Raw genomic sequence first — 27,925 nt, 5'->3', positions numbered from 1 at the left:
TGGTTTGTATTCACTAGAAATAAATTCAGTTGTAATTATTTTGCACGTTGGAGGCAATATATTTTCGTTTCTTAAGATTGTGATACCATCAATTTTACCAGTAATATTTTCCTTATTCATATACCATATAGATTTTTTGTTTAAATCGTATAATAAAAAAGATATCCACGTGTCGTATTTTACTGAAAACGTCAAATTTATTAGACTATCGGCAGCAAACTTTACTAAGCACGATAGAATATATAAATATTTAGCAGCCGCATTCATTGATCGAAATTCTTTTTCATCACATCCAATAACAGCAACAATCGGATTAGCAACGTTTTCGTGTTTACCCGTATTACCGTATTTACAGTTTTGACTTTGCGTGACAGATTTTAAATTTGTTATTCTATTGTCGTCACGAATATTGTTGATATGATCAATAACAAAACCGTCTTTGATCGGTCCGTGAAAACATTCAAAAACAACTCGGTGCGAATAAAATGCTGATAACCGTTTTTCTTTATAGCGCCAATTGATTTTTTAGTTTACAGTGTCTAATAACACCATCACGTTACGCATCGTAATTTTTAATTGTAGGATGTCTCACAAACTCATTTTGCTCCATTATACAATGATATTATTTGTCTAAATCATACACTTGTTGAAATCTTAATAAATAAACTTCCACTTTCTTTTATAATTTTATGGAAAGTATTATTTTTTTAATCATAATATCGTTTCAGCTCTTTGTATCTTTTACCACCACGTTGCACACATAGCCGTGTTTCTTCTCATACTCCAACACCGCATTGTAAACACGGTTTAGGTCCTAAATTTACTTGACGCACGCTCTGTGAATGATGCCCGTGGGATTCATTTACACTAGATTTGTTGCGTGGATTTACAAATCCTATTGCGATCCATTTACATTTGTTTCTTGCTTGAACCATAATATATCTTGTTATGTTTTAATTGTAAATATATTTGCTTTAATTGTAATATGAATGAATTTGGGAGATTATCTGTCATTGAGCCTTGGAAAAGAAAATTTCCTAAATCTAGATTTGATCTTGATCGAATTTCTAATAAACTTACCGGACATTAATACAATTATTAATGAAGTCAAAAAAGAATTTCGCGCTGATGGCGCGTATCATGCATGGCCAACGTTTAAAATTATTGATGTTAATGGAGTTGTTACTGATGCTACCATGAATGACAAACGAGCAGCGACAATTATTAATTATCTTGACGCGCAAAGATATTTTCATAGAATAATTTCTTTTACATTATCAACCGAAATAGATAATAACACTTGGATTATCCGTGATAAACGTAATTCAGTTCGCGATCACGACATAAATGGTACGATCAATAACAAATCTAAGACTGGAATATTAACTGGTATCAACATACCGTATTACATACGAGCGTATCCTGTGACTGCGGTTATTTATGCGTTATTTCCGATAAATGATGAACCAAACGTTATGGATCTTGCACCGATGAAAATTTCAAGGTTAAATTATTTAGCTGAACAAATAACGGATCACTTTACAAACTCGATACGCGGACGTCTGCAGTGACAATATTTCCAAGAAATCGAACCGTTAGATTTTACGAAGGTGATATATTTGATGTTATTAAGAATATCGGTGAAAGTGATCCTGTATCAGTATGGTTATTTTGAGTTCAGATGAAGCTTATGGTCAATTCGTGCTTGTTAATGGAGATATTTATCGTAGAGAATCACTACACGAATAAATGAAAAATCTTGCGTTAAAATACACCAAAGTTGCTTTGTAATTGTTTTACTGTTCCATCCATGGCGGCTCATTTTGCTATGAAGAGTAATTGATGGTAACCAACTCGATTTGATTTTACTGATGATATAACATCCAGTTTTGTCTAATACGGATATGGTTTATTATGGAACGCTAAATAAGATCATAATAATGTTATTTCTGTCGATATGGTTGCGTGTTATCCAGGAAGTTTTCTTGGATATGGAGAATGTTTTGAATATATTAATCGATTTGGACATCCAACATATGGGATGAAAAGACTATCTATAAACGGACCATTACCTAAATTTGATTTGACTGGATTTGTTTTTATCGAGTCATTTGAATTTAATAAAGATCTCCATGCGATTTATTATGCCTGGTTTGGTAAACATTTTTCAACAAAGGCGTGTCCACCAATAGTATTATTACATTATATGCTCGATGCGGAAATATTGTTATCGTTGGTTTAAGTGAAGCAATTATATCATATCATAAACAAACCAACGTTTTGTTACCGCAGCCAGACAAGTTTAGGATATCCAAAATTAAAGAAGATTTTCCTGATTTTAACGAAGATCAAACTAACGAGCTTTTCAATAATATATCTAAAGTCAGAAACGTCGGGGATGACAAAATCGCGAAAGATCTTGGTAGAAAATGAATTGGTAAATTTACTGAAGGAGGATCATGCGGTCATAAATGACATTGTACAAGATTAATTACAAATAATGCTGAGTTAGATTTCATAATCGCTGATACAATAAATAAAAACAGGTTTGTAAGTAAAAACGATGTTAATTTATCAGACGGAAATAAACTACGCACAGTCGTTAGTTATATTGGTGAATTACCGCAATTTACTCATTGAAGATCTTCAATTTTTGCCTATGTTTCAATAAATCCATTATCAATGATAAGCAAGGTTTCTATGTCCGCTGTTATTGTTATCTCTACGGATTCCTTTCACATCGACAAGGAAAATTCAGAATTGTTGGAAAAATTAAATATCGGCACCGATGAATCATGGGGTAAATGGAGAATAAAGCGAGAACATATGATTAATTATTCTGAATCCGCTGATGTTGAAATCAAGGATAATTACATAAAATCAGACAAAAACAATTTATTAACGACAAAGTTGTCAATAAAGTTGTTACCGTCAGTTTATTATCCTATAGCGATGCATAAAACGATTTATCTTAATGGATGCGGATGTTCTGGTAAAACAACCCGTGTTATTGAATTATTTCGGCAGAGTTCAATGAATAATGATATGGTCGTTTTAGCACGTACACATAGACTTGCAAAAGAAATGAACGAACGAGGATTAAAATCACGTACTTATCATAGCTTTTTTCGATGTAACGGAGACGTATGGACTTCTGATTGAATGGGTGAGAAATATATTCCAAGAATCATTATTTGGGATGAAATATGCACAGTATCACTGGAAATATTTTAAAAATTCAGTGATTGGCTATTGCAAAAGAAGACAACCGCGGTAATGTGCGGCGACCATGGACAACCACCACCGGTATTTGGATCATCTCCACATCAATGGTTAAAGAGTTGAGTGGATTATTACGAAGAAATAACCAATGATCATAGAGCAGTGAATGTAAAATTAAAAGAATTAAAAAAAATTAATCAGATTGCAATCAAATAAAATCCAATGTGAAGTAGCGCGTGTAATGATCTCAGAAACACCTATTAATGATTTTTGGAATTCATGGAAACCAAATAATTTGATAGTTGCACTTCAACAGAAAATTATTTCGGCTACAAAAAGAAAAATTTCCAGAATTACCTGTACCGATATGTTATAGACCAGCGCGACGGCAGAATATTCCCGTTGATGTATCAGGATCATCAGAAAAACAAAATCTTGTGTTAAATGATATTGTCGCAGTTAATATTAATTTTGTTGAAGAAGAGATAAAAAAGGATAAAACTCCATAGACATATGGATACACAGCGACAATTCATTCATCACAAGGATTAACTATTTTTGATACAGTTATTTAGATAGTTGATGATCGTATTGAATGGTCAAATTTAGTTTATCTAGCAGTGTCTAGAGTTAGAAAAATGTCCCAATTAAGTAGAATTGTACCGAGTGAAGGGGTAAATCACGCTAACAACGAAGTTGTCAATGAAATCAACGACGTTATAATAGGAAAAAAATAGCTAGTTATAAGCGATACTATAGAAAAATTAAATATAAATTTGATCTTGATGCCGAATTTAACATGACATTAAGACAACAACAGAATAATCATTGTGCAATCTGTAACATTTTAATGTTGTGGAAATATTCAAATAATAATTTAAAACAATTTACAGTAGATAGAATTAAAAATAAGCTTGGTCATGCACGTGAAAACATAGTATTAGCCTGTCTTGAGTGTAATCGAGGTAAAGGCGCTAGTTAAGTGAATATGGTGGTAATTGTGTATTTGTAGGAATTACTTGTAATTGTTCAAGTACAAATCCACGTTGAGGAGCAGTTGCATCTAATCTATATATTGCGGGTTTTCCTGTAGATGTAACTACGCTAGAAATGTTATGTGTCGTAATACTCCACATAGGATCAGTTGCTCTTTTTTCACCACCTTCAAGTTCACCTGGTTCATATAAATATCTTATAGTAACATTACCTAATACTGGCTGCGCTGAAAAATCACGTCGTTGTATTGATATATGTTGTTTTTTTTTAAATTGCATCAACAGGTTTCATAGCGGTTGCACGAGTAATTTCATTACTTAATGCAGCTATTACACTTGGAAATCTTGTAACGTATTTTAACGAAAACGCTAAACAGTTGGACCTTGATGAAATCAAGGATGATATTAGTGAGGTTTATAACCTATATTGATGAAGCACCATCTGTAGATGCGTTAGACGGATTTGTTAATAATCTAGTGGTGTATGACGATGTAATTATAGACAAACGTTCAAATCCAGCAAGAATATTTTCTCGAGGAAGACATAAAAGCACCGATATTATTTATGTTACTCAAAGATATACACAAATTCCTAAAGTAGTAAGAGATAATGGTAAGATTCTAGCTGTATTTAACGGTTCTGACACATACACTTTAAGAAATATTCATCAAACTTGGTGCAGCGGAGATATGGACATAATTACATGTAGAAACTTCTTTTCACATGCGCAAGCTACATCACACGGGTTTATAACGATACATTTACATGACCCTATATCAAGATATCGTATAGGCATTGATAAAATATTTGGATAAATTTATAGCAGCAGAGGAGTGAGTGACCTCGAAATAAGTTGAGCGTGGTAATTTACTAAGTATAATTTATTATATCAAATATATAATAACAACGAAATATAATGAACTACCTATATCATGGCAGCCTCAATGGAGTTAGAATGATTAATATTAACGTTATTTACGAGGTTTATTCGTCTTTTTTTACAAGGTTTATTTCTGGTTTCGGAACCTTCTAGGAAAAGGTCGGCTCACTCTCTCTGCTGCTAACTTAGATAAAAACAATATGCATGATGATTTACATTAAAACAAAAAGGTAAAATCTGCACGTCTTTTAATTTGATGTCATTGAAACCAACTAAGCGTAATTTAACCATTTGACTCCTGACGTACCTCCTATATTAATCTGTAAATATCTGACTTCTACTGCTTTAAAATGACTTCGTCAATCAAGTCGAATTGGACCACTTTAGTCATCCAATGTTACAGCGGGGACGACAAGTCTTTGGGTGGGCAGGTGGCCGAGGAGGCCGATGTTTACCTTGACTGTTCTATGGCTGTATGGGTAGTGGATGACAGCAACACAGATCATGGGGTGACTGGTTCGGGATTTCCTGGTCTGTCTCCTTTGTTCTGCTGCGGCTGTCCTGTTCGCCTCGCACGCTGCGGTAGCATTACCAATGTTTTAAAATAATTATATTCTGTTGTTGAAGTCTAAGAAAACGGAAAAAACGGCAAATGGGCGTAATCTCACTGCATATTCGTGTTCAACAGAGGATCTTTGCAAACTCTAAATTCATCCTGATAATATGTAGATTCTGGTGTGACTTTATCTGAAATTAGACAATACATTAAAGGTACACGATACGAGTTTGTTTCAATAGTGCTGTTCTGAACGATTTTATATGATCATTACAACATAGGAATGACTGTTATTTGATAATCGTCCGTGATGACTGTTAATAGTCACAATATATAGTACAGTTTGTTGATTATTCTTGCTCCCACCAACTGTCACTTTATCTTTATCAAACAGGTTATTAAACTGTTTTTATACTAACTTTGTCATAGTCAGTTTTAGCTTTTAAATCTCTCAGCAAACTGCCAAACAACACACACAACATTTAAAAGTTGTATGTACTGTAGAAACTCTTCATTGCAAGAGTGAGTTTTAAATGGATTTTGATTTTGAAAAACTTAATTATCATTGAAACAATTATCCTTGCCAACACAATAGGAAAACTTTTGCGAAAACGTGCGCCTAAGCTCCCACTCCATCTAAAATATAGCAGACACAAAACAAAGTTACCAAAAGCGAAAAAGTTCACTTCTCTCTATAGCCACCATATCACCAAGTGAATCAATATAACTCTTTAAGACGCCGTCTTAGCACCAAACTGTGATAAAGCTGTGATCGAAAACATCAATACTTTATCTCCCTGAATTCTTTCGTTATCTACAGTGACATAAAAATGCATGACTGAATTTGGCATGAAAAGAAGGACGATTCTAGTTCAGAAATATCTGTGCTGGGCAGGTTTTTAAATTCAATTTTGGTTCCAGTGTACATGAGCAGTTGCCCAGTTTCTTTGTGTGCGTAATGGACATTTGAAGTACTAAGTGATTTTGCGGGAAATCGGTCCATGTTTGGTTTAATTTCTTCTTTATTCAAACAATATCTGGGATGCAATTATCGTTGCCTTATACGTGAAAATTCCTCGATCTCATTTATAGATCTTAACTGCTTATTGCTATCTTACTGAGCTCGATATATGGTTTAGGCTTACGTCTTAGTGCCACCTTATTGAGCGTCGATATATGGTTTGTTCCTACTTCTTAGTTCTACCTTACTGAAAGTGGATATATGGTTTAGGCTTACTTCTTAGTGCTACCTTACTGAGCGTCGATATATGGTTTGTTCCTACTTCTTAGTTCTACCTTACTGAAAGTGGATATATGGTTTAGGCTTACTTCTTAGTGCTACCTTATTGAGCGTCGATATATGGTTTAGGCTTACTTCTTAGTTCTACCTTACTGAAAGTGGATATATGGTTTAGGCTTACTTCTTAGTGCTACCTTATTGAGCGTCGATATATGGTTTAGGCTTACTTCTTTGTTCTACCTTACTGAATGTCGATATATGGTTTAGGCTTACTTTTTAGTGCTACCTTAATGTGCGTCGATACCTGGTTTTAAACTTGCTTCTTCGCATTTTAGTTTCATACTTGAAATTGATTGATATTATTCTTAACCCTGAAAATATCTTTCCTTGGAGATAAATCTAAAATTAAACACAAAAACTTCATCAAGCATAACACCCCTTTTCTTTTTGTCCTTACATCTACAGTTTATAAAACAAACCGTGTCGTGAGCAATGGTAATAGATTGGATCTTGAAACTTAGCGTTTTTCCTCTGATTCCTACTAGTCATATAATAATAATAATAATAATAATAATAATAATAATAATAATAATGAGGACTTTGTATAGCGCCTAATCTTTAGAAGCCCTAAGCGCTTTACAACATTAGACAACACCTATAACATAAAACAAACATATATGATATGATATGATTGCAAGAAACAAACACCATGAAAATAGAAAACATAAAAAACATGCTGAAAATATTTAAGGTAGGAAACATTATTAGGTCTTTAAGTTTGTTCTTGCAGTCGAAATAAGTGAGTTTTAAGAGCACTCTTGAATAGGATCACTGTGTCTAAGTGCGTCTCAGCTCAAGATATGCAACCTTGCATATGTCCATGACATGTTGGTACAATGTGAGAGAACTTTCCAAAGTAACACCTAGGTTTCGTACCGACTGTGAATTTAATGTTGGTGTTGCTGATATTTATTGTTTGAGGTAAAGGATGTGAATGAGAAAGTCTTTCTGTTGTGATCAGAATGGCCTCAGTTTTATCATCGTTCATCTGCAGCTTGTTACATGTCATCCATGATTTCACATCAGAAATGAACCTCTCTACACCTTGGATGGTAGCATCAACTTCAGTTGGTTGGCTAGATTTGTATATTTGGGTGTTGTCAGCGTACAATTGGTGAGACACTGGATGATGATATATGACATTTGAGAGCGGCTGAGTGTACAGAATGAAGAGAACATGTCCAATAACAGACCCCTGTGGAACACCACAACATAGATTAACTGGGCTGGAGTGTTTTCCATTTGCAGACACAATTCGTGTCCTGTTGACCATGTAGGACTTGAACCACAGTAATGCTGTGTCATGAATGCCAAATACATTCTGGAGACGGTGAAATAATATATCATGGTCTATTGTGTCAAATGCAACAGACAAATCAAGGAGGGTGAGGACTGTAATCTTTCCGCTATCCAATGCAGAGAGAATGTCATTAACTACTTTTAGAAGAGTTGTTTCAGTACTGTGGCAAGGGCGATATGCAGATTGTACATTACTAAAAAGACTGTTTGAATTCAGATGAGATACAAGCTGGGATAGAACAACCTTTTCTAAGATTTTTTGTATATAAATGGGAGATTAGAAACTTGGTGGTAGTTCTTTAAATCGTTATGGTCGAGTGTTGGTTTCTTCAGCATAGGCTTTACAATAGCAGTTTTGAAAAATGATGGAAATTAACCGGATGAGAGCGAGGTATTAATAACATCAGTTAGTGAAGGCAATACTGGATCTAAGCACTCAAGCAGCAGTGATGATGGAATTGGATCAAGTTCACATGACGTTGGTGCACTCTTCATCACGATTGTTCGTACGAAATCCATAAAGACAGGTTCACATGCTGCTAATGGTTGCCTCTCAAATTCTGTATCCCAACTGTATGGTGACGATGAGTCAAGTGAAATTATGTTGTCAAGCTTATCTCTAATGCTTTTTACTTTGTCACGGAAGAAGTTTGCAAACAGGTCCGGAAGTTTAAACACTTTAAAATAATTTCGGGTTTACCACAGACATAAGTCACAAAGTGAAAAGGGGTGATATTTCATTGGGTAGTATATGACTGAAAATCTAATTTAAAATATTTTGATCTTTTTCTTGACCACGCACAACAAATCAAATTGAAGTTATTCACCAATTATTGCAACATTATTTTTGTGCTGTAATATGCTATTTGTACTGAAATACTCCCCAATAGTGTATGAAATCATGATACCAAATACTTTACTACTGAATACAAAACAACACCAGTGTGTCACGAGATCACTTACTCAACGTTTGGATTTTCAGTGACGTGTTTAAGGCCCTTCAGACTTGCTACTGAAATTCTACATCCAAACCACATTTGAAACACGTCCACTCCATGAAGTGGAGTTGATGTAAGGCAATAATTGTTGCAATTCGAATTCATAGCTCAAAACTACATTTTTGGTTATTTTTCAAGATACATTTTGCAGAAGCTCCACGTTGCAATAAGCTTAACATTTTTCGTAAAGGAGAAAAAGATAATCAGCGAGTTCAACATCAAAGCAACTCTTCTGTTATCCATGTATAACCTGTACATGTTTGCGAGTTTGGATGATATTAAAATTTGGCCAAAGTTAATTGCGATACCAATTAATATTCAAGGATATACAAAGGTTGACTTTATATAGCAAACATAAAAAGATGTACTGCAGTCAATTTAGATAAGACTAATCACTCCGTAGAGTAGAATAATCAAGACCGTGCGACTTGAAGAGTTTGATGTGAAGAAATATACAAAAATGTATTCAGCTAATCTATGCCATAACTTTAAGATCTGATTAACTTTATCGAATTAATATGCAACAAAACAGCACATAGCGATTCAGTCTATAACGGTTTGTTTCGAATCAACCTTAGCAATGGCAAAATTTTGACGAGGGAAAATCGTTTTTCCAACATTAAAGCCAAAACAGTTTGAATAAAGAAAATTTCTAGTACTTGGACCAAAACTAGGAAAACTACCATGTTGAAGAATTTCACTTAAAATGAAACCTGGATATTGTTTAACGTTTTAGCAAATCCATCTCCTTGAAGCCAGCAAGGAAATCAGGAGGTCCAAACTATGGCAAAATTTGTTTGGTTACTTGTCAACTGATACACATGGAACTCTAAAATTATTAATTGCTACACCAATATGAATTTCAAAATGCAAAATAATTTGTACTAAAGGCTACCTTCCTAACTTCGCCAAGGAAATATCCAAAGTTAGGCTACTACTATTAGTGTATCCGGTTGTTTACAAACCAGAAGATTTGAAGATTTAAATGAAGATAATGTGGTTGACATATTTTTCGAACGAGAGCTATCAATGAATGATAACATGATAAAATGCATAAAGTTAAACAGCTTTTGAAGACGAGAAAGGTGAAAGGAAAACAGCTTTTGAAGACCAGAAAGATGAAAGGAAACCAGCTTTCGAAGACGAGAAAGATGAAAGGAAAATAGCTTTTGAAGACGAGACAAATGAAAGGAAAACAGCTTTTGAAGACGAGAAAGATGAAAGGAAAACAGCTTTTGAAGACGAGAAAGATGAAAGGAAGACAGCCTTTACTCGAAAATGGAAGATATATGATGATTTGCTTAACAGCTGTGAATCTGCCGAAAAGATGACCCCATTAACATAAATAATAGAATTACATAATACTGATGGCAGCACCAAGCAGCTTGAAAACGCTTTGTTTTAGAAATATAAAGAGTTTCTAGAATGTGAAAACATGTAATTAAAAAAAAGGATTTGAAACAGGAGAGCCAAAACACTCTCGTCATACAAATATGTATTGATCACGTGACCAGAGAGAAAAAGTAAACTAAGTTTTAAACAAAGCAAAAACAATGGTACACATGAAAAACACCATTAGGAGGTTGCAATGTGGGCCATGTCCCAACTGCATAATAAATAACATCACAGATAAGTTTTTAAAAAAAGATGAAAATGCAACAACATTGTTAATATGTATTGCATTACAAACAATATTAAATACAAACCAGCTTGAAAGACTTAAAGCCGACAGTTCAATATTTTAACACAAAGAAGGGCTGTGCAAATTTGTCATACATCGGTCACAAAATATTACCATCAAAGCGACCATGATCAGTTGGAAGGAATTTGTACCCCATCTTGGCAAAGGAAAAGTAAGTACATGTTTAACATTATACCAATACTCAGGCTTTGAGATTGACTTTTCCCTGACATCGAATAGTAATTTGAAACATAGGCTACTGAAATAAATGGCAGATATGTAATAATAGTTGTTGCGCTTTGCTCTGTCTTAGACGCTTTAACCAAAGTTTCACCAGGATTGTCCTTTGTTACGTTCCTGCCACTGGATTTTTTTTATGGATATGGGTCAACAATTGTAAGATGTCACAAATCAGATAGAGTAAAGATGGTGTAGGCAATGAAATGGAAAATGCATACCAATTGTATTAGATGCAATGATTGTAAGAAACAAAATATCTTCATATGGCATTACGGTGGAAAAAATAAACATATTATTTTTTAAATAGTAAATAAAGGATCGTTGTATAAGTATTAAGAAAATCACTTTCATATAAAATTAAAATAGACTTGACACATGAAGTTCAGGTTTAAGAAACTAAACAGTACAGTATAACCAATGTCCAGAAACACATTTTAATGCATTAAACTGGTAAACCCATCTTAATAATGCTAACACAGCAAACGAATTAAACGAGATACATTTTTTGTTCAGAAACACCTTTTACCTACTACTACACTGACTATTTTTAACTACACCACTGAAGTCGACAGTGATGAGTCTATGAACAAACTGAAGTGAAAATGTGACATGAAAAGTAGAACAAATATACTAATCTGGGAACTACTGATGGTAAATTTATTTGTGTTAGTTCATAATGGCATTCTATTAACATTATCCTTCTATATTTGGCAAATTCCTCTTCCAAATTTCACTTTCATTTCCAGATGATAAATTTGCTGTCTGAATAGTCTTCACTTATGTAGATGCATTCCACTGAATAAGAACAATTAACATTAAGCCAATTTATCTTGATCTGCAGCATAATGCTGGCAGTGGTACTAATGCTCTTTTTGCAAACTCAAACAATTAACTGGCTAATTGTTCAAACGTCTTTCGGTCACGTCAAAAACTAATTCGCCTCGACGTTGGAGGAATATGAGGAGCGGAGTAGTTGAGGTAGTAAAAAGAGGAAGCGGGGGTCGAGCAGGTGACGAGGTGGAGTTGAGGAAGTTGAGATAGACAGGAAAGAAAAACAGTTTCTTTTGAGAAATTTGCTATGGACAGTGCTATTGCTGACATTTTAATTACACAGATGGCTATTGTAGCTGACATTGTAATTACATATATGGCTATTGTAGCTGACATTGTAATTATACATATGCCTATTGTAGATGACATTGTAATTGTACATATGGCAATTGTTGCTCAATTCACTCTGTTTTTGAAACATTTATCTCATCCTTTTGGCTGATGGCAAATTTATATTGGTACGACTCACTCTGAAATTAATGTTTCCAGCGATTTCTATTAAATCGCATTCCATCTGAGTTAAATAAAGGTGTTATTGTTACTTAAAACATTTGCAAATGTGCCTGTAACATAGCCTTTTTGTTTAGGTGGTTTCCTTTCCGATGCTAAATTAAAGCTCTAATATATTGCCAAATATTTGGAATGTGATGAAAGCAAGATGAAATTATGGTTAAAACAGTATCTGAAAAGCTACTTCACAAACGTCTAAAGGTCCACGTAAGGTGTACTTGGAAGCCAAGATGGAAAAAGTTCACGGGCTTAACATCAGAGAAAGGAAACAAATTAGGAACGCTATGGCAAATATCACTACGTAACAGAAATGAAAACGAGCTTGTAAACACGATGTACTTCAGAAGTCGTGACGCAGCTGTATTATCTTATTTGTTTGACAAAATTGCTTCGAAACGCACAATGCTGAAGCCCTTTACTTTGTGCAGCCAAATTCCATACATGGTTTGAATCTGTCTCCAGTGGGCGAACTATTACGCTTGATAAATAACATACCCAGTAGAAAAATATAAACAAAATTAAAAGCAGAAAACAAAACAGTGACCAAACAAACACATTATTATCACAGTGTAGCAAGGAACATTTTAATTTTTTTCTCAATTTCGGCTACAGAACGCTATTTGCAGATTTGCAGAGGTTATTAGAAATGGAAATCGGTCCGCCATCAAGCATGTACATTTGCGAAATTGCAAAACTAAATCTCCCTTTTGCTTTAGCTCAAGTCATAATTGACTATCTGATAGCTAATGGACTTTCACCAAACAAAATTGTTAACACTATGAAACTGAGTGTAAAATCAGGTTAAATAAACAGCATGTGTAGCTAGAAAGAAAACAATCCCCAACATAATCAACAAAATTCACCGCGTTAAATTAAGTCTACACCAACTGCCTGCAAGATTCTTTAAAACAACTACTGAGTTTTACAATTAGTCCATCGTCAACAATGGAAACTGAACTAATTATAAAGATGATCATACCCGTTTCATTAAGCTATTTTAGAAAACTCTAGCCACACAAATTGTTACAGAATAGAAAGAATAACTTTCGGTGCTAAGTAAAAGGCATACGAGATGAGTTAAACGATATTACAACATCATATTTGAGAGGTTACAGAGACTAGAAATGATTTGATCCAGGATATCTACCACTCCGCTGGCCTAAGTGGATAGAGCCTCCGCCTCGGTTGCGGGAAGTAGCAGGTTTGAACCCCGGCCGAGTTATATCGAAGACTTATAAAAATGGTATTAACAACAACCTCGCTTGGCGCTCAGCATTAAGAGGTTAGTGCTAGGACTGTTCGACCGTGTGTCAGGATAATATGACTGGGTGGGACATCATGCTACATGTCTGCGGCATGATGTCCCAGAGCTACGTATCACTGTAAACTGCCACACAGCAGACATCGTAGCGATATGACTGAAAAAGTGTTAAAGCTACGTTAAGAATCCAAATATCTCTCTCTCTCTCTCTCACACACACACACACACACACACACACACACACACATTGATCCAGGATATCAGCCACAACAAAGGCATGAGCAAAAATACAAAGTTGTAAGCAGTGCTTTGGAATTGTTAGTAGCAAGTATGGAAAACGTTTTAAATGAAGCGAGTATTTTGACAGTTGCATTATATTTATCGAGCTTCTTGCATACTAACTATACCGGATTTAGCAGAACAGTAAAATTCGGACTATTTCAAAGACTTTGGATTAAAATTGATTTACAACATGGTTTCAAAATATGATGAAATAGAAACATAGTCCATTAATAAACTGAGCAGCATTGACAAGCAATAAAATGCCCTTTCACTGATAAGAGGATAAGCATTGTATGGCTCTTTGCATCATGACGGATAATATATTTTGTTGTTCTTGCTAAAATATTTCTGGTGAACTAGTAAACAACATAATCGCTCAGGCAAACGACAACTTTGTATGAAATATTATCTTAATTCATGACAACTATTGTACAACTTCCATATCTATCTGAAAAAGAAACCAAAGAGGTAATGACTGCGAAGGGATACAATGATGAATTTATTGACGTTATCAGCTTAAACAGAACTAAAGAATTTGAGTCACACCTTGTAAAATTTGCATTGGGCACATAAGCAACAACAACAATGCAAAATTTTTAGTCACACCTAGTAAGCTTAGATTAGATACATAAACGACAACAATGTAACATTGCACGAATTCGTTAGCAAGGCGATATATACAGTCATGCACAAACTAGGGTCAAGTCTGAGAGCTTTATAAACCCAAAGTTCCGTGCATTTTAGGGACAAAGTCAATAACAGAAAAACAGTACTACAATGTATATTATTAGTGTTTGATTGTCCCTTTAAACATTAACAATGTGCTTCACGTAAACATTGTTTTATACAATATTTTGGTAATTATAAATAGTTACTACGGGATGCAATTTACAGATTTAGAATCAGTATAACAACTGAAGACGACCTGTTTTTATTTTATGTCTGTTTGCTAATAAAGTATATAGGGTAGGTAAACTATAGTTGGAATATATTACTTCAATGTCATAGTAAGTCATTACACATTTAGAAATATATACAAAAGCTAAGACACGAGGTCAAGTGAGTAACGTGAATAATTGTGTTGCCTTTCTTTGCCTCCGATATAACAACATTTGAAAGTAGTGCGGAATCTGGGGTTAAGCAATCTCTCTCTCTCTCTCTCTCTCTCTCTCTGTATATGTGTCAAGTACACATGTATTATAATGACACGTTTGAGAACAACATTTTCGCGTACTGTTGAAAAACAATCTCTCTCTCTCTCTCTCTCTCTCTCTCTTTCTCAATGTGTTCATCTATCTATCTATTGAGAGTGTGTGTATGTGTGATTTGGATTTTTAAAGTAGCTGTAACAATTTTTGAGTCATATCTCTACGATGTCTGCAGTGTGATAGTTTATAGTGATGTCTAGCGCCGGGGCATCATGCCACAGACATGTAGCAACATGTCCCACCCAGTCACATTATCCTGACGCAAGGCCGACCAGTCCAAACATTAACCTCCTAATACTGAGTGCCAAGCGAGACAGCTGCAACTACGATAGTTATAAGTCTTTGATATGACAAGGCCATGGTTCGAACCCGAGACCAACTGAATCCGAGGCTGACGCTCTAACCACTTAGGTGACCGGAGTGGAGAGAGAGAGAGAGAGAGAGAGACAGAGATGATTATAGTTAGCAGTGCGTGAAAATGGTGTTCTCAAATGTGTAATTATAATACATGTAACTGATGAATATATAACATGCAGCAGTCCTTGATTGCAAATAATATAAATCAGGAATTAAGAAATTGTTTGAATATACATAAAAAAGATTCAGAGAATTATTTGAAATTTATACACCCCCACCCCCCATACACTGCACATTCCTATTATTCGCTAAAGGGGACTTTAAAAAAAAGACATTATTTTCATGCAAGCATAAAATGTTTTTCCAGTCATGCGTAGTTTGTTAAAATGAAACAGATACTTTTCATAGCTTAGTCAGAAGGAAGAAAAATGTTGTACCTATATTTAGAAATTTCCTTATCGATTGGGATATCAGTTTCCTTTAACTTACATACTGTATGCAAACATTATTTCAAGTCGTAGTCATTTTCTTCCATCTAGCAAATTTTCAATATATTGCACACTTTTGGGGTCAATAAATTTGACTGAAAGGAATTTTTGGGGGGCCAAGGGTTGCATAAAATATTTTGCTGGGAACTAAGAGCCACAAACACGTTTGACTAATACGCAATACAGACGTTATAGAGATTTTCCGACTCCAGCAAAGTTATTTCTTCGCAGTATCAATATCTTTCATGATTCATCGCATTTAGGTGTATCGTACACAAAGTCACACAATGGACACTTATTTCCTGGTCAGAATGAAAAGGTTAAAAATATTTCATTTTCTGTGTGTCACTTGCTTTGGATAAAGCAGTTGAGAGAGTACATGTGAACAGAAAACAGAGAGCAAAATAACAAAAATTAAAATAACTGATTAAGAGAGACACCGATGGTAATGAGGGGAGGTTGATCTAGAGGAGAAGAAAAAAAAATGAAGCTGTGGCTAAAAAGAGGAAATTAACATTAGGTCTCAGTTCTGACAGAAGCTGTTATGGGTACCTAGGTAATGTAACATTAGGTCTTATTTCCCACAGAGTCTTGTATGGGTACATGGAGAATGTAACATTAAGTTCATTTCCGACAGAGTCTGGCATGGGTACCTGGGGAATGTAACATTAAGTTCATTTTCGACAGAGTCTGGTATGGGTACATGGAGAATGTGACATTAAGTTCATTTCCGACAGAGTCTGGTATGGGTACCTGGGGAATGTAACATTAAGTTCATTTCCGACAGAGTCTGGTATGGGTACCTGGGGAATGTAACATTAAGTTCATTTCTGACAGAGTCTGGTATGGGTACCTGGGGAATGTAACATTAAGTTCATTTCCGACAGAGTCTAGTATGGGTACCTGGGGAATGTAACATTAAGTTCATTTTCGACAGAGTCTGGTATGGGTACATGGAGAACGTAACATTACTTGGGGAATGTAACATTAAGTTCATTTCCGACAGAGTCTAGTATGGGTACCTGGGGAATGTAACATTAAGTTCATTTCCGACAGAGTCTGGTATGGGTACCTGGGGAATGTAACATTAAGTTAATTTCTGACAGAGTCTGGTATGGGTACCTGGGGAATGTAACATTAAGTTCATTTCCGACAGAGTTTAGTATGGGTACCTGGGGAATGTAACATTAAGTTCATTTCCGACAGAGTCTGGTATGGGTACCTGGGGAATGTAACATTAAGTTCATTTCCGACAGAGTCTGGTATGGGTACCTGGGGAATGTAACATTAAGTTCATTTCCGACAGAGTCTGTTATAGGTACCAGGGGAATGTAACATTAAGTTCATTTCCGACAGAGTCTGGTATGGGTACCTGGGGAATGTAACATTAAGTTCATTTCCGACAGAGTCTGGTATGGGTACATGGGGAATGTAACATTAAGTTCATTTCCGACAGTCCGGTATGGGTACCTGGGGAATGTAAAATTAAGTTCATTTCCGACAGTCCGGTATGGGTACCTGGGGAATGTAACATTAAGTTCATTTCCGACAGAGTCTAGTATGGGTACCTGGGGAATGTAACATTAAGTTCATTTCCGACAGAGTCTGGTATGGGTACATGGAGAACGTAACATTACTTGGGGAATGTAACATTAAGTTCATTTCCGACAGAGTCTAGTATGGGTACCTGGGGAATGTAACATTAAGTTCATTTCCGACAGAGTCTGGTATGGGTACCTGGGGAATGTAACATTAAGTTAATTTCTGACAGAGTCTGGTATGGGTACCTGGGGAATGTAACATTAAGTTCATTTCCGACAGAGTCTAGTATGGGTACCTGGGGAATGTAACATTAAGTTCATTTCCGACAGAGTCTGGTATGGGTACCTGGGGAATGTAACATTAAGTTCATTTCCGACAGAGTCTGGTATGGGTACCTGGGGAATGTAACATTAAGTTCATTTCCGACAGAGTCTGTTATAGGTACCAGGGGAATGTAACATTAAGTTCATTTCCGACAGAGTCTGGTATGGGTACCTGGGGAATGTAACATTAAGTTCATTTCCGACAGAGTCTGGTATGGGTACATGGGGAATGTAACATTAAGTTCATTTCCGACAGAGTCTGGCATGGGTACCTGGGGAATGTAACATTAAGTTCATTTCCGACAGAGTCTGTTATAGGTACCAGGGGAATGTAACATTAAGTTCATTTCCGACAGAGTCTGGTATGGGTACCTGGGGAATGTAACATTAAGTTCATTTCCGACAGAGTCTGGTATGGGTACCTGGGGAATGTAACATTAAGTTCATTTCCGACAGAGTCTGTTATAGGTACCAGGGGAATGTAACATTAAGTTCATTTCCGACAGAGTCTGGTATGGGTACCTGGGGAATGTAACATTAAGTTCATTTCCGACAGAGTCTGGTATGGGTACCTGGGGAATGTAACATTAAGTTCATTTCCGACAGAGTCTGGTATGGGTACCTGGGGAATGTAAAATTAAGTTCATTTCCGACAGTCCGGTACGGGTACCTGGGGAATGTAACATTAAGTTCATTTCCGACAGTCCGGTATGGGTACCTGGGGAATGTAAAATTAAGTTCATTTCCGACAGTCCGGTATGGGTACCTGGGGAATGTAACATTAAATTCATTTCCGACAGTCCGGTATGGGTACCTGGGGAACATAACAATAGTCCATAGGTTGAATACTTAGGCGTTATATATTGTCTGGTGACGAGGAGAAACGTAATGTTACAAATGTTCATACGATAAACAGGGTGTGGCTGGCGTCAGGGGAAATCATGATCCTACAACATGTCCACGAGTGAGTAGGATGGGTCTGTCTGGCGACAGTGAGGACGATAATGTTTAAAATATCCATAGGTTTAATATTGTGTCTGATGACAAGGGGAATGGTAATGGTACAAATGTCCATACAATTAATAGGTGCGAAGGTCTGCGGTCAAGGGGAATCGAAAACATATATGATTAACCTACACCCATTGTAACTGACTAGCTCAGACACATTATGACCAACACACATTGGTACTGATCAACACTAATACCTACTAACAACACCTACATCTACTCACCAGCAAACAGTGTGGAAGGGGATGTAATATATGGGGGGTAGGGTAAGGCGGAGTAACACTGAGATTAGAATATGCAAATTTACAATCCCAAACGAAAATGGTGGAGTGAACGTGGTAGGCATGCTGATTAATTATATCATAATTATTGCAATTAAAGTTTTACTGTTTATATATCAAATCTTTACAGCTCCTTTACCGTCAATAAAATCAAATTTGGCGGTAACGGTTACATTGTTTCCGGAATGGCTCTTTTGTAAAGGTGAGTGTAGCCAAACTAGTGAGCATCGTTTTCTTTCCCTGAATACAGTCCAGTATATGTACTAAGAACACTCAACGGGATTAGGTAAAAGAGGTTGTTATAAACAAATTGTAATTGTATATACTGATAGATATGATATATGCTGTGTGAATTATAGGCCTATGGTTATTGAAACGGTATACAACAACATATTTCACCAACGTTTCAAGTTACCTCTTTGCCCATCCAGCACAAGTCAATGGTGGTGTTTCTTCAAGTTCCAAAAACTTAGGAAACAGAAGGTTTCTTCGGCTAAGAAATAAACCAACTTAAGGCTCACGGCTGCAGGAATTTAAACCTTGCAAACCTGAGTTATTTGAACCCAGTAACAAGTACTGAAAAATTTTTGCAGAGGATTTTGCAATGAATGGATGAACTTGTCAGCATCATAGACCTAGATCGATAAGAAATAAATCTCATTGATACAATGGATTCTTTTGATAGACTGTAAAATCTGTTGTTGTTCGTCCTTCAAGTTCGAAGATAATCATGCCATTACTGACTGCTTTAATGGTTTTGGAAAATTACCTCAAGGATGTCGTAATAGACGATGATGATTAGAATGTCCTGTCCCTTGAATATGTGTATTTTTTATTTTTTTTTATATTTTTTTTCCCCAGCAAGCATTCTCGGTTTTGCTGATGAAAAGCAAATAAGGACAAACGATCGTATGGCAAAGAGAATAAGAGAAATAAATGCAGAATATAAATAAGAGCGGGTGATGATCAGTGATTGCTGTGTGTGTGTGTGTGTGTGTTTCTTCAGCTGCATCAGTTCACTAGAGGTTTTAGAAATGAGTCAAAATGTATTAGGTGACCTTTATAACGAGGGGAGGGCATGGAGAGGTATTCTTTGGAATATGTAAAATGGAGATTGTCATAGGACCGACCAATCCAGGATTGGAAAGTTTGACGTTAAGATACAGTTTCATACTTACAGTTGGGGCCTCGTAATATTATGAAATCAATGCAATTATTTTGTTCAAATTACCGATACACGCTTTATCATATAAACTTAAAATGGTCCGGTGTAAGAGAATTGTCGAATTATTATATTTTAAATTAATTCTTTCGTTTGAAAGGCTTATTTTTATGTAGATTTTGAAGTCATTTTCGAAAGTCTGTTTATACCGTTCCTTAAATCGCACGGTTAACGCATGTTTCAAATGCAGGTTTATAGCCTTTTACTGTACCATCTACTTTCACTTGACGTATATATTGCGTTTACACTCTACTCCAAGCTTTGTATAAAACATTTTAAATACTCAGTATCCATATCAATTTTCATTTCCGAAATAATGGCTTCTGTTTTTACTGTATATAGTGGTCAAGTCAAAATTTGCCTTAATTTTCATAGGTTTACCAAATATTTGCTCTAACCAATTAGTCCAAAACAAACTGAATTACCCTTCTTTTCTCTTCAAGGGACATTAAACCAGCACATCTTCTGTTGATAAAGATTGGAAAACACGCGTGTTCGTAGTATTAGTAAAGTAAAAATTCCTAAAATTGATTATAAATATTTTTGGATAAACAAAAAAATTTCCACACATTATTCACAATACCTGGCAGACGCAATATATTACGAATTAAACAATATGAGATTCATACATAAAGGTTGACATTCGTAAACCATTTTTATAATTAAATCAAAATAGTAAAGAACTGAAAAACGTATATCTAATAATAGTAAGCTAAAAATGCTGTGGAGTCATTTTCTTGCATTTGCATACTCCCGCTCTCTCCACCCCCACCCCTCCCCACACAAACACAGACACCTACACGCCCATACACGAAGAACGGACCAAGTTTGATACACCTCACATAATTATGAGGTCAATTACCACATCTACTGCTTATACGTCACAGATACAATGTCATCTGTGAGAAAATATTGACAGTTTTCGGAATTGATGGTCAATCTAAACTGGCTGATTTACGTTATCAAATATATTAAAAATGTAAAAACAAAAGTGAACGGTAACAGTTGATTTTAGTAAGATGCTATAGCAACATATAAATGAGCGAATCTTGCTGTGGTCAGTATGACAAAGAAACAAGTACAATTCACTAATGGGTTATGTACTGTATTAAATCGCTAAACTGCACTGGTGTAACATTCCTGGTTTAGGGCATGGTTGATTTTTAATCATAATCCATTGGGATAACCGTCAGGCAGAGGGAGAGGTCAGGCTGAGGGAGAGGTAAGGTGAATTTCGGTTTAAGTAGTGGAAAGGACAAGGTAGAGACAATCCAGAGATATTTTTGTGCCGTTTGAACTAAATGTCATAACGAGAAAATTTCCAGGAACCGGGTTATTTAAAAATGACGAAATAGAAAATTATTCAAATTTCGACGGGTGTATATTAATTTTCGGCGGTGAGATAAATTCAATACTGATGGGCTATGCAAAATAATGGGGGGGGGCAATGTTTTACGTATTCTCCCTCGGAAACTTAGATAGTCTATGTAACTGAGGGAAGACAAGAGGTTATTAGCTTCGACATTAATACAAAGCACTTTCTCATTAAAATTGTCCAAGACACGGGTGTCTGGAAGTTTGAAGGACACGGAACGTAAAGGTAAAAAAAATTAGGCAACAGAAAAACATGCGAGTCTCGGAAAGCAAAAGGTAATTGTCCCAATCTCGTGCTATTTGCGTCTCATGAGTACGTAATTATTTGTTGAATTTTTTTGAAATTCACACATCAGTTTTCTTTTGATGAGTGCGGTAGATAACCGTTTGAATTCATTTGTCTTGAATGTAATATAACTCGTTTATTCTATGAATTTCATGCATTACTTTTGATACGAATTTGAGAGAATTGTGTTAATTATCTGTCTTAAATGATATTAATCACGTCGGCTAGGAAATGATATTACTATGTCTAAAAATGTTATGTCAATGATATGCTAGTTAGTATATATTGTAGTTGACATGAAGTGAATTTCCTTAATTCATTTCAATAATTAAGACATGAATTCTTTTAAATAAGAATCAATGATATTAGCATTAAGGGTGTCTGCTGCTGACATTTAATCCGGTTAGTCATTTATTGCCCACAGCCTGGCGTCGTAATGGCTTATTATATCTAGTTTATTACATAAACCTTTTCAATAAGCCTTGTTGCCTTCCCCTGGTAGGAACTCTTCCGTGCATCTTTTGTGCATGCGTTAACTGCCACTTCTACTTTTGCAGGATATGTGGAATGCGATCACAATTATTAGTTCTGGTTTAGTACCCACAACTGTCTCCATTTGGTGGTGAAACAAGGGTTAGATTTAGGCATTCGTGGTATGGATTTACATGTAAAGGTAATTATGGTGTGGTTGTCTGCGTGTTTCGGCGACAGTACACAGTGAGTAATAACGCCCTTGTGAGCAGCAGGGTGCGCATACAGCCACACACACTACACCGCTCAAACCCAAAAGGACGCCCTCGCATTAACAGTGCGCAGATGTCTATCCCCTTCAAAGTGGAGGAGTATGTGTCCGCCATGGACCAGGCTCTCCAGGACCTGCCAGAGCACGATGCCACACCAAGTGGAACGCCATGAAGGGTCTATCTATAGCACAGTAATGTCCACGTTCGGCAAAAAGGAACGCCCAGTCTGGATTGGTTCTACACACACCTTTCAAGGATGGAACCAATAGTCGAGGACAAACTAAAAGCCTTCATAGCTTACAAACAAACGCCCTAATAAACGGACGCTTGCTGTCCCCAGAAGTGCCCGAATCAACACCCAACGCATCGCTATACAGAGCGCGAAAGAGTACTGGCAGCAACTGTGTGAAGCAGTCCATCGCAGTACCGAATCTAGAAACATCCAAGGTATGTACAGTGGCATCAAGAAGGCTCTATGCCCTGTAATGCAAGGGGTCGCCGCCATGAAATCTCTGACGGGAGAGAAGATCACAAACCGCGAGCAACAGATGGCCAGATGTGCGGAGCACTACTCAGAGCTATACTCCCCAGAAACGTCAGTCACCGATGCGGCCCTTAGCAGGACCGGGATTAGTGGTTTACAAGGCATGTTTAATAATACGTAATTCAGTTGTTATATATTTTTCCGGTTGAGCAAAGCTAATTCTTCAAATTATAAACATTCTTCGTGATTCATTATCATTGTTTGTTGGGGGGAGGGGCTGGGTTTTTCTTTCTTTCTTTCTGACAGAATCGCAGGGTCAAGATGAGAAGGTTAGCACCATCTGTCGTCTGCGTGTAAGTAGTTTTGAATAATGTAGTCAAGAGATACATGCGTTGAAAAAGGTGACCAACCAAAGTAAGTGTTTCACTTAGTCTTGTGAACGTACACCAAGAAAGACACGAGGAATAGAAAACAAATCATAACAATAAAATCAACAATTACTATTACTACTACTACTACTGTTATCATCATCATTATTATTAAAAAATCAACACAAATTTAAATTGATTTAGAGAGATACCTCTTCCTTAGGACCGGCGTTAGTAATATTTTAAAATATATCTGAAGAGAGAAATTAATTTTTAAAGTGATGGAAGAGAACTTTAAGTTCAATATCATATAAAACTTGTTTAAAAGTTTATATCCAAATGCCGTGTTCACAGGGGCCTTGATCGTAAGTCCACTGGGCCCCGCCAGAATGATCCGAATTGGGCCCCGCGTTTGCTAAGGCGGTTCCTGTTTTTCCTGCGATGTTATAGAAGTTTCTAATGTATCATCGGATGTGTTTCGATAAACAATAAAATGAAACAGTTAAACGTTTTATCTTCCTTGTTAGATAATTCAACATATTGTGTTATGCGTCTTGGCCAGTATGGATATATGTTGCGCAAGTATGATAAAAGACCACTTCGCTGTAAGCAAGTGATATTGACTGGTGTATGCCTGAGAAATGGTGAGTGTTATTTTATCTAGATTTCAATGCGTGGGCACCAGTTTATTTTCCGTAAATAATCTTAGCTTCAATTTAATATCCTACTTTCCGAGGAATAAGACTGTAACTTTGGGATATATCATGAAGGAATCTGCCATTTATTGTCACAATATCCAAAAACATGCGCATATTGTAGCATATTTTTTGGTTGTCTTTTTTTTTTTGTACTTAATTGGGCTTTAACAACCATGAACCATGTCATCTCTTACCACGAAGTAAATGAGAAAGGCTTCAGAATGAAATAAATTTTTATATATTTGCCAGTTATTTTTAAAATGTGAAAGTGGTAGGTTCTAAATGTAGTAGTAGTAGTAGCAGTAGTAGTGATAGTAGTTGTTATTGTTGTTGTTGCTGCTGCTGTTGCTGTTGTTCACTGAATAAAAGCTTATAGCAATAACTGTATTTCCGGCCATACATTTGATTCTGTAGTTAAGATGTGGAAGTAACATTTCTAGGATTTGTTAAATTTGTTTTGTTACAGATGCGACATGCATAATGTTAATATATACCTGATGGAAATTAAACTCGAGACTGTTGTGACCTGTTAAATCCCTTTAACATGTCGAATCGCAAGTTATGTAAATCTAAAGTAGGTTGTAATATCAATGGTTTCTATATGAATCACTTGGTTATTATGAAGATATGTCTGTAACTGCATATGCAGTACGAACATTGATGTCTGTAATTGTCCCTGCAGCACGAGCATTGATATCTGTAAACGCACCTGCAGCACGGGCATTGATGTCTGTAATTGTTCCTGCAGTACGAGCATTGATATCTGTAATTGTCCCTGCAGTACGAGCATTGATGTCTGTAATTCCCCCTGCAGTACGAGTATTGATGTCTGTAATTGCTCCTGCAGTACGAGCATTGATATCTGTAAACGCACCTGCAGCACGAGCATTGATATCTGTAAACGCACCTGCAGTACGAGTATTGATGTCTGTAATTGCCCTGCAGTACGCGCATTGATGTCTGTAATTGCCCCAATAGTACGAGCATTGATGTCTGCAATTTCCCATGCAGCACGAGCATTGATATCTGTAAACGCACCTGCAGTACGAGTATTGATGTCTGTAATTGCCCTGCAGTACGTGCATTGATATCTGTAATTGCCCCAGTAGTACGAGCATTGATGTCTGCAATTTCCCCTGCAGCACGAGCATTGATATCTGTAAACGCACCTGCAGTACGAGTATTGATGTCTGTAATTGCCCTGGAGTACGCGCATTGATGTCTGTAATTGCCCCTGTAGCACGAGCATTGATGTCTGTAATTTCCCCTGCAGCACGAGCATTGATATCTGTAAACGCACCTGCAGTAGGACAGTCGAGGTATGATTTTACTCAGAATGCCTGCAGTGCGAGCATTGATGTCTGTAAGTGTCCTTGCAGTACGAGCACTGATGTCGGTAGCTGTCCTTGCAGTACGAGCATTGATTTCGGTAGCTGTCCCTACAGTACGAGTATTGATGTCTGTAACTGTCCCTCACTACGAGCATAGCAGAAATGATTCACTATCGGTGACAAACCATACTACTGAAAATACTACACTGACATATCGTACTCATTTATTTCCTGCAAACTAGTCTGATGAAGAGGAATCCGAGTTTTCCTTCTTCTCGCTGGCAAGTTAATGAGGAAAAGAGTCACCTTAGTAGTGAATAGGGACACTCTAGGGACTAGGGAACTTCCATGTTAAAAAGGGTATATCCACTCTGGGGACTATGTAAAATTTAACATAGGAGAAAAAAATATCCACTCTGGGGACTATGTAATTTAACATGGGAGAAAAAAAATATCCATTCTAGGGACAAGGGGAATTGAACATGGGAATAGAGTTTGGGCCTGTCTAGGGACAAGGGGAATGGAACATGGGAATACTGTGTGGGCCTATCTAGGGACAAGGGGAAATGGAACAGGGTCGGGACCCTATTTTAATACGGTCCCGACCTGATGGGTCTATGGAAAGGGAACAGGCAAAAAATTGAAACAGGGAGGGGGGTCTCTATTTTTTTTTTAAAATACAAAAAATAAAAAAATGGGCTAGGCAATTGAAAGTCAAGATCTTTTCGAGACCTATGAATGGCCCTGAAAAGGGCCTTTGGGTTTATGTTAATATGCCCTTTACATAAAAGGCATCTGCGACATCTTCTTCGTCTTAGGCTTCGTCTAATGGTAGGTCCATAGACTAAAACTCTTTTGAGGCATCCTTGCCTCTCCACGTAAATCCTACGTATCCATAGGCTGGTGTCGGTCCTATGGACAACTGTCCACTTGGATCGGACATACATCGGTATGTCCGTCCTGAACATCATCGAAGACACAAGCGTAGAAGATTGAACGTCGGTCCACATGTTGAGGCGCCGAGAACAGGTGAATCAATGCAGTGAACTGCGCTTATTTATAGGTACAGGAAGGATTGAAACGGATTGAGTTCATTGACCAATCCAAACACGCGTTACAAAATTCAGTCATGGGCCGTCCAATCGGAAGAGAGCAGTCTGTGACGTCACGTGGTCTATATAGATTCGCTAGCGCCTGTGTGTAGTCAATCCATGCGACAGTTTTTCAACATGACGGAAACTCAGAAAACGATCAGTTGGGGTGCACCAGCAGTGGAGACCGCCCAAGGGAACCCGAACTTACTTTCAGAAGAGGTGAACTGGGATTTTGTGGATTTTCTTACCTCGCAAGAATTTGTTCCGGAACCTTCGTCTCCTTCATTACCGCACGTGGAGAATTTTAGACAGAGACAGAAAGAAGAATTGGAGAAATTTATACAACAGCAAAAGGAAGCGGAACAAGCTTTTCTCCTACAGCAACAACAGCAAGAAGAAGAGGTAAGAAAAAAACAACAAGAAGAAGCAGCAGCAAAGAAACAAGCGTGTGAAAATCAAACGGTCACGGTACTGTTAGACATTTTAACGGAGTTAAGAAGTCTGAAACAAATGTATCAGACTTCTTTATCACGACCGAAGAGAATACGACCTTCCCGAGCTAAACACGCCAACCCTGTGACTAAGACCTTAGTGATTTCAACCAAATCATCATCATCATCAACAGTACGCAGTCCAGAAGTAGGCCTTGGCCGTGGCAAAGGCTTAAGACAGTTAAAGTTGATTGCTTAAACTCACCCCTACACCAAAAAAGGCCCTTTCCAGGTTCACCCACGTCTCTCGAAAAGAGATAGACTTTCAATTGCCAACATCCATTCAAACTCAAAAAAACCCCAAAAAACCCAACTCATTTTACCCCTATAGTACGTGTTTATGAGTGTGTGAGTGTACGTTCTTATTTTAAAATCAAAACCCAAAGACACTTACCTTATATAATTAATTTATTCTTTTATCACTATTTACAATCCAATTCACAATTCACAACATAGCACTTTAAAAAGTTCATAGACTTCTTCTGTTTCTTTGTTTACTCTCTCTGTTTTTTCAATGTCTTCACCATCACAGTCTTTTCCTCCTCTTCATCCTCACTTTCTTCCCTTCTTC

General features: G+C 36.6%; 1 protein-coding gene across 1 annotated transcript in view; it reads left to right on the top strand.

Annotated features, from left to right (window-relative positions):
• Window positions 1–24,333: 24,333 nt before the first annotated feature.
• LOC149788504 (toll-like receptor 4) overlaps window positions 24,334–27,925 on the top strand; it is a 29,545-nt gene continuing 25,953 nt past the window's right edge. The window contains exon 1 of the mRNA XM_089974503.1: window positions 24,334–24,384. Within this exon, the coding sequence (XP_089830629.1) occupies window positions 24,382–24,384 (3 nt within the window). The 5' untranslated portion in view covers window positions 24,334–24,381. The remainder of the gene's footprint in view (window positions 24,385–27,925) is intronic.

Source organism: Sinohyriopsis cumingii, chromosome 11 (genome assembly GCF_028554795.1).
Source record: "Sinohyriopsis cumingii isolate HCF-2022 chromosome 11, ASM2855479v2, whole genome shotgun sequence".
NCBI lineage: Eukaryota > Metazoa > Mollusca > Bivalvia > Unionida > Unionidae > Sinohyriopsis > Sinohyriopsis cumingii.
Note: the sequence above shows the minus strand (reverse complement) of the source record. Positions and strands in the feature narration are given on the sequence as shown.